This window comes from Lynx canadensis, chromosome D2, assembly GCF_007474595.2.
Source record: "Lynx canadensis isolate LIC74 chromosome D2, mLynCan4.pri.v2, whole genome shotgun sequence".
Classification (NCBI taxonomy): Eukaryota; Metazoa; Chordata; class Mammalia; order Carnivora; family Felidae; genus Lynx; species Lynx canadensis.
Window position 1 is genome coordinate 4,804,322 of NC_044313.2, and position 11,291 is coordinate 4,815,612.

The 11,291-nt window shown below is 52.7% G+C and overlaps 1 protein-coding gene across 1 annotated transcript; it reads right to left on the reverse strand.

Annotated features, from left to right (window-relative positions):
• Nucleotides 1-758: 758 nt before the first annotated feature.
• On the reverse strand, nucleotides 759-3,615 carry FOXI2 (forkhead box I2). The gene is made up of 3 exons (XM_030335468.1): nucleotides 3,421-3,615; nucleotides 1,913-2,522; nucleotides 759-1,201 (listed from the first exon to the last, which is right to left on the reverse strand). The coding sequence occupies exons 1-3, from the start codon at nucleotides 3,613-3,615 to the stop codon at nucleotides 759-761; spliced, it is 1,248 nt and encodes a 415-aa protein (XP_030191328.1).
• Between the last annotated feature and the right edge of the window lie 7,676 nt (nucleotides 3,616-11,291).

The following is an 11,291-nucleotide window of genomic DNA, read 5'->3' on the forward strand; positions in this document are numbered from 1 at the left end:
TGACTCTGGGGTGCTAGGCACTGCTCCTGCGGTCCCCTGAGGCTCCCTGTCCCAGGACAGGGTCGGTGACGGCCAGGCACCATCAGGGAAAGGCGCTGGAGTCCCCTGGCCGCCTGCAGCTCTCTCCCCTGCCGTCACCCACAGCTGCAGCCACTGGAAAAGTCCCTCCTACCCGCATCCCAGTCGGGATTCCCTTCCCCTGGCTGCCACAGTGCTGGTGACGGTGAAGAGAAGCTACCTGGCCCCACGGGGGCGCCGCGACCCCCCTGCCCGCTTCCCTGAAAGGAGGGAAGGCCCTGCGCCGCCAGGTGGACCAGGCTGGGCCGGAGGAGGAGGAAATGGGCCGCGGGTAGAACGCGGGCCACCCTCCCGAGAGCACCTAGAAGGCTCTTTGGAGCGGGCCAGGCTCCCCTCCTAAACGCTGGAGCCGAGAGCCAGCCTGTCGCCCCTTTAAGGCGGATGCCAGAGAGCACAGGTTCGAGGTCCAGAGCAGCTGGAAGAACAGGGGGAGCGGGGAGCGGCCCATTTGCCCCATCTGAACGGTCGCGGGGTGAGGGTGAGGCAGGACAGCGGGGCCACCGGGGCCACCGGGGCGGGGGGGGGGGGAGGGGGGGATGACGCGCGCTCGCCTCGGTCTGTTCTCGGCGGCTCGGGGGCTCTGCGCTCGCTCTGGGGCGCTGACTCTGCGGCGCCAAGCAGGCGGGAACCGGGCTTGAGCTCCGCACGTCCGCACATCACTGGGGACGTCCCGGCCCCCCTCACACTTCGGTCCCCTCCCGACGGTAGACGAAGGGGTCCACGCGGAAGGCGGGGGCCGCGGTCTGACGTCCGGCACCGAAGCCGGGTGCGGGGCCTGGGGCCCGGGGCCCGTGGGCGGCGACCGTCGTCGGTCTCCCGACTGAGAAGTCCCCCGCCAGGCCCGCGGGGAAGGTACCGAGGCCGCCAGCCAGGGCGCCCATGGCCGAGGCGAAACCGGACAGGCAGGTGGCCGCCTCGGGCGCGGGCGGGGACGGCGGGGCCTGCAGGTCCGGGGAGGCGGCGCCCAGGGGCTCCAGCTCCGGCGCCGTGGCTCCTCCGGGGCTCCCGGCTCCCGAGGCTGAGGCGGCGCTCACCTCTCCTCTCCTCTTCCTCTTCCGTCGGAAGTTGCCGTTGTCGAACATCTTCTCGCAGTTTGGGTCCAGGGTCCAGTAATTGCCTTTACCTGCGCAAGAAGAGAGGGCTCAGCTCGGAAAATACGGGGTTTGGGGGACCATGGTGTGCGCTTGAGGAATGGAGGTCAACTTCAAAAAGACCCCCCCACACCGGTCCCTCCATCATTCCCACCCCCCCCCCCCAACGACGGCCTCCACAGTCCGACTGGGAAGAACCTGGACATCCCAGAAAGGCCTGGGAAGGGCGACAACCAAGAAATACGGAGCCCCTCTAAGTTCAAGGCCAGGGAGAAGACATGGGGAGCAGAGCCACCTGGACGGGGGCTGTCGCTCCGCCGGCGGACCCCGGCCCCGATGTCGTGTCCAGCGCTTCCCGGATTGGCATGCCATTTGTCTTTCCAGTTCTTGGGGTACGCACGGTCTTCCCCATCTCACAGCAAAGGACACTGGAGCCCAGAGGACTAACTCCAAGGCTGGCCCAGCTGACCGGCTTTCCGGGTTCTTCCTTCGCGGGAGCGCACAGAGCTTTCACGACGCACAGAGCAGTAGACCCGAAGCCAGGGTCTGCGGGTTCCGGGGTCGTCTAGGAGGCTGCCCTCCTCCCCTTCCTCCCGCCTCAGTTCCCCTACCTGTGCGGTGCGGGAGGGACTGGGTTGCCCCCAGCCACGCTGGTCCTAAGTGCCAGCGGCCGGGCAGCCGGCATCCGCGGAGTCCTGGACGGGACGATGGGGCGCGCCTTTTTTTTTTTTTTTTTTTTTTACCTGGGTCGTCCTCCTCGCGGGGCACCTTCTTGAAGCAGTCGTTGAGCGACAGGTTGTGGCGGATGGAGTTCTGCCAGCCTGCCTTGCTGCGCTTGTAGAAGGGGAAGTTGCCGGCCACGTACTGGTAGATCTGGCTGAGCGTCAGCTTCCGCAGCGGCGCGCTCTGGATGGCCATGGCGATGAGCGCCGAGTACGAGTAGGGCGGCCGCACCAGCCTCAGCAGCTCCTGCTGGCCCGAGAGGCTCAGCCACGCGAGGTCTGCGCCCGCCAGGCCGCCCGGGGCGCCGAGGAGCGGGCCGGGGGCCGCGTAGGGGGGCGCGGGCCGGGGGCCGGCGGTGTAGGGCGCGGGGCTGAGAGCCGGCGCGTTCAGCCACGGGCACTGGGCCCCGGCTCCCGCGCCCACATCGGCGCGCGCGTAGGCCACGGGGTGCGCGGTGGCCCCGGCCTGGCTGTGCGGGACGGGACACGCACCCGAGCCGTCGCGGTACGAGGCCATGTCCGGCCGTTCCCGGGCCTGGCCGGGAAGCTCGGCGCCGAAGCTCATGGGCGCCCCATCCAGCTTGGCCGCCCGCCGCTCCCCGGTGCGGCCCGCGGGGCCCCGCCCTCCGCCCTTTAAATGCCGTCGAGGAGGGGGGGCCCAGTCCCGGGTGAGTGTGCGTGGCGAGCCCCCTCCCTTCCCCCGCCAGACAGCGTCGGAAGAGTGGCACCCCCGGGCGGTCCCCGCCCCGGGGTCAGCTTTCAGCCCCTCCCTGGTCCTGACGCGACTTAGTGCCCCCGACTTAGTAGTACCCGAGCCCCGGACCAGAGTCCCCAGGGATCTCACCTATCCCCGCCTCATCTGGCCTCTAGGTCCCCTCAGTCCCGGTTGCCCTGGCCCCTTGCCAGCCCCCACGACTCTCGCAGGCTCCCCGTCGAATGCGCGGCATCCTTGCTCGACCACGGGGCACCCTGCCCCTGCAGAATCTCCTCATCCAGGCCCCTGTGTCGTTGGGGCCACAGGGAGCAGAGGGCCGCTGTGCTGGGCCAGGAGTCTTGATGGAGCCCACGGATGTCTAGGGGCTGGGACCACGAGGAAAGTCACCGCGGTGAAAGACGCGAGGGCCCAAGGCCAGGGTTGGCTGGGCCAGGACAGTGGCACTGGAGTCCTACGGAGTCCCCGCGCGAAAAACGCGCGGAGGCGAACCAGACCGGGGTAAGAGTTGAAACACTGGAAGATCCGGACGCCCCAGCTGCCTAGGAAGTCCCCCCCCCCCCCGCGCCCCCCCCCCCCCCGCTTGTTCCCGCAAGTGGCCTCGGGCACAGACAGGGTGAGTGGTTAGCAAAACCCTCCACTGGCTTTCTTGGGACTCGGAAAAGACGGGGACGTCTGTGTGCGCCCAACATCACAAACCCGTGCTGCAGTTCCCTCCGCACCCCTAAACTCGCCAGTCTCCCCGGCTGAGTCTGCCCCAACTCCGGCTCCTCCCGGCTCCCGGTGCTGCCTGGCTCCCGGCCTCCCAGTTCCCCACCAGCTCTCCGGGCTCCCCGGGGCGCCAGGCCCCATAGGGCGGGGTGTTTGGGAAAGAGCGGAGGCCTCCGGGACTCGAGTTCCACTCCTCGCCGGCGCTTGGAGAAGCGAACGATCCCGTCCGGTGAGCAAGGTTCGGGCAGAGTGGGTGGGCCCCGTCGCCAGGAAATTCGGCACCCGCGATGTTAGAGCCCATCGTTGAGAGGAGTTCCATCCGGGGTCTGTGGATCATCAAAGCAGATACACTGAAATTCATTTAACAGACCAAAGTTTCAATCCCACCGCCTGTCTCCTTTCCTTTTTCTTGGTGGTGGGGAGGGGGAGGAGGGGGGGAAGGGCCGGGGACTGGGGCTGAGGATGGATGGAGGAAAAGATCTGGACTTTGGAATTAAGGGTCCCAGTTTGAGTCAGCCATTTACGGTCGGTGAGGCCTTAGGCCTCAGGTTGTAATTGCAAATTTTATGTAAAACAACCAATTCACTTAAGGTTTTAACAAAGGGCAGAAGAGAGAGTCCCTCTATTGCCACAGAGGCCTCTCCACTTAAAAGTAACTGCCCTTTAAGTGATGGGTGACCTAAAGGCGGTTCAAGGGGTTGTTAAGGCTTCTAGAAGGTAGAAGCCGGGACTCTGGTCTCTCAACCAGTGACAGGGAAGAAGCTGGAGCTGGTTCACTGAGGTGGGCTCCTTAGCCAGTATGTACCCGCCTGCCCTTCTCCGCCTTCCCCAAAGATTTCTAATTGTTGTTAAAGGGGGTTGTGGGGGTCCACGGCCCCCTCATAGCTGCAGGGACAGCTGAGGGGGGATGGGAGTAACTGAGGATGGCAAACACCACCTGCTTTTCTTGCTTCCATCGAAAACAGCAGCCAGAGGGGCGCCTGGGTGGTTAGGTCCGTGGAGCGAGCCAGCGTCCGACTTCGGCTCAGGTCCGTGGGTTCGAGCCCCGCGTCGGGCTCTGTGCTGACAACTCAGAGCCTGGAGCCTGCTTTGAATTCTGTGCCTCCCTCTCTCTGCCCCTCCCCTCAGGCTCTGTCTCTCTCTCTTTCTCTCTCACTGTGTGAAAAATAAATAAACTAAAAACAAAAAACAGCAGCCAGAACCATCTGCCTCTAAGCTTAGCGTTTTTCAGTACGTCCTCCCAATTTTAAACCTGGACTGCTCTCCGTAGACGCGGCAAGCTGCAGCTTAAAGAAAAAAGAAGTCTTTCCATCAGCGAATATCTTCTAAAGTGCGACTCAGATGTGTTCCTCATGGAGCAAACTGGGTCTCAGCGTGCACACACCCTTCCTGCCCTCCTTAACAACACTTAGTTGGCTGAGAGTCTAAGCAGGTTTCCACACCTGACATTTTGCAATGGCTACCGGTTAGGAGACAGCTTTCCAGAAACCGTGTGTCATGAGGCTGGGGCATCACAGAGGCCACACAGCTCGGTCTTGACCCAAACTATGGGGGTAATGGAGAAAGAGCGTCCGGATCAGAACCGCAACCGTGTGGGGGTACAGCCTGCATCCATGGGACCTATGGTCGGTCCTTCCCTTTAGATGTTTAGCTTCTGTAGAAGAGTCTGGAAGCTTCTACTCAGAGGGGGGAGGGAGGGAGGGAAGGGGGAAAGGGAGGGATTGGATTGGCCAAGGCTCTGAATGTAGAAGACATTTATCTTGGTGGAGGCTTGTGATTTGGGAGGCAGCATTAATTTTATCGCAGTTAACTGCATTACTGTGATAATAAAATCGGAGATACTGAATTTTAAAGAACATCGTGGCTCATCTCTTACAATGAAAAGGAATAAAAAAAAAAGATGATAGCTCTTTCCAAATCCCCTTTAATTTTAATAGGCTCTGTTTCTGTTAATATTGTAATTCTTTAACGCTTGTGAGTTTCAGGACTTCTAAGGAGATCAGATGAACCTTCATGTAATTTCTCTCAATTTCGCTTTAGAAAAATCATTGCAATGTGTACAGGAATGCCCCCATTTTAATCACTGTTCTTTGCTTTCTGAGCCCAATGTTACATTCCATCTCTATTGACTGTAATAGTTTCCGCATCTTTCGACAGATTGGCCTCATAAAATGAGTATCAGTAGATAGAATACAGTCATTTGGGGGAAGAAATGTTTTAACACTTGAGCCAGACTTGGATGGAAATCTGATGAGAATTTTTCCAAGAGGAAAAAAAATGAACAAACCAAAACCCTCATGGGAATTGAAATAAGAAGGAAAAGTCTTCATTTTCCGAGTACCCAGCTCCCCCTGAGCCCTTGGCCCTGCCCGGGATTCCTGACTGGCAGACCTAGACCCCTTCCTCAACCCCCTGGTGCCTTTTCCCTTTTATTCTCAAAAGTGACCTCACTGCCTACTTCCAGGATCCATCTCCCCAACATTCCTCCACAAAACTTCCGAGCCCCCCTGCAGCTAAACACACCCGTCTCCCTTCCTTCTGGCCGCAGTGGGAAAGGTGTCCCTCTTTGTCACAGCGATCTCTCTCCTAGCCGGACTGGGGCCAGGTGGGGCACGAGGACCACCCGAAGTGGACCATTTAGGGAGGTGCCCCTGGCAGGACCCCGAGCGAGAGGTGCTGTGCTCCCCAGTTCTTGGGCTCACTCTTTTCCCCGAGCCCTCCCTCTGTGGTCGCTCCCCTCCCCTCCTCCACCAGCGCATCGCAGACCTTAGTCCTCTCCGCGCTGACAAGCGTCTTCTGTCTTCTCCAGATGCTGTTCCCTCTCTTGGCTTCTCCCTTACCCCTGCTGACTCAGCCCAGGCCCAGTTTCCAGCGGCCTCTGCCTCCCTGAATCAGGTGATTACTTTTACTCCTCCTTGCTTGACCCTCAGCAGCTCTTGAGGTTTTCCAGAGCCGACCCCCCTTTCTCCACCTGCTTTCGACTCTGTTCTCTGGGTTGCCTCTCCCATTTCCCAGCTTTCTCTCAGGCCCTGGGTTAGCCTGCCCTCCTCTTAGAGCTCTGTTTTAGGACCACTCGTCTCCTCACTCTGGGGGTTTAAGTACCAGCCAGTAATGTATGGTTTCTCAGACTCAGCACTACTGACAATGGCCTGGATGATTCTTTGCTGGCCTGTGCACCGTAGAATGGTTAGCGGCGCCCCTGATGTCTTGCTCCTGGATGGTGGCAGTCTCCCCTCTTTTGGGACAACCAGATATGTCTTATAACATTGCCAACTGTCCCCTGTGGGGCCAAATCACCCCCAGTTGAGAACTCCTGAATTCACTAAAGATTCTGCCATTTTGGTCAGCCATTTGGATGTCCTCTTCTCCAACTCAACGTGTCCCAAACTGAATTGATCCCTTTTCACACGTGAGCATTGGAAGCAGCCTCTAGCAGCTGAGAGGGGCCGCAGGCTGAAGCCATCCAGGAAGCAGGGACTTTAGTCCTATAACCACATGGAACTGAGTTCTGTCTGTGACGGGAATGACCTGGGAAGAGGTCCGAGGCTCCGGACACAGTAGCCAACGCCTTGAGTTAAGCCTCAGCAGAACACCAGCCTACACCTGACCTATTGTTTAAGCTGCTAAGTTATGGCAATTTGTCACACGCAAGAGAAAACTTGAGACAGAAGCAAAGACAGACAAGACCCTGTCATTCTAATTCAGTGACTCCCCTTTGCAGTGAGAAGGAGGACCCCCACTTCTCACATGGCCTGGGCCTCCCCAGGGCAAGGCCATGCACCTGTGCCCTTACTTCTCACCATCCCTTGTATGGGACTCCGAGAAAGGCACATCCACTTTTGTTCAAGGCTGGTTTGTAGGGCACCACTTGGTTGGAGGTGTCTACTTAACTTTTTAAAACATTTGAAATTGGAGAGAACTCCAGAGACTTTGGGGTCTTTGAATGGATCATTTACGGCAACCACAAAAAGCTGTCCTTGACTTTTGTCGTCCTTGTCTTCCAAAGAATGCCCCAAGTTCTGGAATTATGTATGGATTTCCAGTTCCTCACACTAGAAGGGGTCAGGCCAGGGGCCACTGTGGCCAGGAGCCCTGGCGGGGAGTCAACCCAACCTTGGCCTCCAGCTACAGACCTTAGGTCAGTGATTCTACTTCTGAGTTCCTTTTTTCCCCAGCTGTGATGTGCTTTGACTTATTAGGTTTCCCAATTAATACATAACCTGTGTCATCACCGCCCTGTGGTGGTTCATACCTGAAATTATTAGCTGAAAAGATTAAAGCAACATTAGGGCTGTGCAGATTGCCCAAACTTTTTTTCAGGCAAATTATGTAGAAGGTGAGAACTTCAGCTACAGATAGACCGGGATCGGAGTGTTGGCTGTAGTCCCAAGAACCTGAACAGGTAGACTGCTAGCCACACCCAACCCCCCCCACCCCCCCGCCGCCGCAAGCCTCAGTTTCTTCATCTGCAGAGGGGAGTCAATAGTACCCATATCATGAGTCCCTGTGGAGACTACACGACATCATGTGTGTAAAACATGTAAGCATTAAGTAGTGATCGGTTGCTTTATACTATCTGTTGGTATTCTCTCGCTCTCAATTAATCGATCATCCGCTGTTCTAGGGAATGAATGTTGAGGCTAGCATTTGTCTCTCTCCAAAAGTCAAATACATTCAGCTATGTTCTCTATATTCTTGATAGGTAACTGAAGAAAGGTCTTATAGTCATGATATTTTTTTCTCCAGATATACCCTAGTTTCCAATTATTAAGGAAAGACCTGGCTATACTGAAATATAATAAATAAGTTACATCTGATGGATTTTAAAACTCTAACATGTTATATACTTGAACTTTTGTTCCAGACAAGAATGCTGAATTAAAGTTTGTAAATTACTGCTGTCTTTGCTTCACCTCTGTGTACGTGGGTATTTTGTTGTTGAAGCCTTTAGATGTAGATGATAAACCTTTTGATTCTGTACTCTTAAACATGTCAGCATCCGTCTTAAAAAGAAAACAGTCCCCAACACACCATATCATAATCACAGCTAATAAATCGGCAGTAACCCCATAATATTATCTAATAAACACTTCATATTGAAATTTCCCCATTGTTCCCTAAATAACTCATTAGCCTTTTCCTTTTCAAATCAGAATGTGTACACATGAGAGCTCTCAGGTATTCGTGACGTGCCTTCAGTTTCTTTTATTCTCTACCTCCTGCCTCCCTTCCCCAAAGCTTTTATTTAAAGGTGCTGACTGAAAAGAGCAGTCCAGTTGATGTGTGGGAGGTCCTCCAATCTGGATTTGTCTGATTGTTTCCTCCAGTAATAACATATCCCCTACATTTCATCTATGCTGGAAGTTAAGTTTCAAGGTTGGTATAGATTCTGTTTAAGTCGTTTTACCCCGTCACGTCCACAGGCACACAACGCCAGGCTGGTCCCCTATCACTGACTGATTTTGATCACTGGGTTAAGGAAGTGACAGCTCGAGCTCCCCATTGTGAAGGAAGTTAAGAACTAATCCGTGGAGTGATGCTCCAGTACAAGAAAGAATCCAGTTCCCCCAGAAACAGGATCCCTAGGTGAGAATTGCTGCGGATCCTATTTTCCATTGGTGGTCACTGCCTGAATCAGTGACGCCATTGGGTCAAATTTTCTATTTTGGTCACTCCACTGACATTAGCTACCTGTCATTTTTCTGTAAAATAGAGCTTTCTGTCATCAACTGGACTTATGTGGTTTCCCCGAACTATAGTTCCTATTTAAAAGGCAAAAACGAAAATGTGATTCTTTCTCTTTATTGATCAATTTTAAGAGTCAGGTGTCAGTGAAGCAGTCCTCCTAATTGGAAACAGCAAGTTTTGTTGGGTTTCTCTTTTTTGGAGTACCACCACGGAGTCAGGAATTTTTACGTACTTAATGTTTTCATAAATTCGAATTATTTTTGTGATGCTTATATTGTCCCCAAACTGGAACATTGGGAGTTCCTTTGAACTGGCCGCTGTGTCCTTTTGACATGGCCCTGCTAGTCTTTGAACGTTTCCTTTCTTTCCGACACAAGATGTCCCAGGATCATTTGGTACATTCCCTGACCCAGATCTTGAATCATCTATTTCTCCCGTGGACCCACTGTTACCCTTTTAGAGGCAATAGTGTAAGAATCCTAAATATAGGGAGTAGAATGGCTTCTTGGGGAAGGGATAACATTGTTTCTAGAAATTTCAGTGGACAGAGCTAAGAAATATATTTTTAAAAAATCACAAATTAATATACTTCTTCTTTGAATTTAACTTACAGGGTTTTTTTTTTTTTTTTTAAAGCTGTTACTCTATACCTGTGTCTCATTTCTCTTGGAAATCTGATTCCTGATAATATCAACATAATTACTTCTTGCTTTATTTCACAGTGTACTTCTATGGTTTTGAACAACTATACCACCATAATTACTAATAGAACAACTACTGAATGAGATTTAAGGTTTCTTTGGAGCTCTTTTTTTATCCTTAAAATGTATCTCATTCGTGAAGTACAGTCAAGGGAGTATGTTACAAAGTCACTTGAAATGTCTCTTTCCTCCGTGTGGTCTGTTGCCGTTTTGGCAGATAGATTCCTCTCGTTTCATCCCACGTGTGTTTAAAGCCCTGAATATACTGAGAGGCACGAAGCTGGAAAACACACTTGGTAACTTCACTGTGCGACATTTATTTCCTTTCACGCATATATGTAGTAAGTAGGTGCCATAGAATTTGCATAGGGTTACTTGAATGTTCAAAGTTATGGCAACCACCGGGATCACATAAGGACGTTCTAGGTTTTATGGCAACACTTTTGCCTTGTATCTCTGTAGACGGGCATACACTTGTAGACGCGGAGCAAGACGATGTCAACAGTGGTTGGCTTTGGCAATCAGGCTGCGTTTGACGGGCCAGCCCGAAGTGTCACATTGACTCAGGCTTGAATCCTGGTCTTGCCCAGTTACTGTGTGAGCCTGAGTGAGTTGACTTCGATCCTCAGTTTCCTTATCTTCAGAGCGGTAGTAACCGGGTCCCAGGCCCTCCCCGCTCCACTGGGGCAAAATGAAATCAAGCATGTAAAGCACTTTGCGTATTTCCTGGCACAAGACGTATCAATTATTGTTCTTAGGGTGGCAAGTAAGGGTGCATACTTTTCTCTTCACTAGTCTGTTTTATTTTTTTCCTTTTGTAATGAGTATGCCTTGTCTTCATTGCAGCCAATAAATAGACAGCAAACTGCAATCAGCTGAGGTAAGAATGAAGTCACCCTCTTTGTAACCACAGGGTGGCTTTGTGTGTTGATCAGTCCTCTTGGGAGCGGTCCTGTCCTTAATTATGTGGCTGTAATGCCATCTAGTGGGAAGTCACAGTCTATTTCCTCAAGTAGACCCGTTTGTTAAGAAAAACCTCTCATTTATGTCCCATAATAGGTAGCTTAATTTCCATTATTTCCTTGTTAGAAAGTAGTGAAATAGTTAAGAGGAAAGAAATATTCAGAATCCATAGCCATCAATAAAGATATTTTTGAGTGGAAATTTTAAGGATATAACCTTTCCTCTAGAAAGATGTCTTACAAAGTGGTTAAGTTGGTTTTATCATAAAGTTTTCTTTTACATTTTTAAAATTTGAATTAAAAATTATAATGGCAATTTTCATGATAATTCTATTGAAATTAAAAAAAAAACATTCTAGTAAATACAGAGGACGTTATAATAGGTACAGAAATTTTATTTGAGAGAAAGACTTGTTGGAATTAAACACCATGAATATTCTGTTGATTTTTTTTTTAAAGAATAATGTATTTGGAATGAATGTAAAGTTACACTGACTATGAAGCTAAGGGCATCTAGCTTCGTGTGGGGGGCAGGAAGTGCCTGGGAGTCAGTGGACTGGAGTTTCTGTCTGGTTTGTTCCCTTCCCGCTGTGTGACCTTGGCTGGGCAGAGTCCCTATCCAAGCT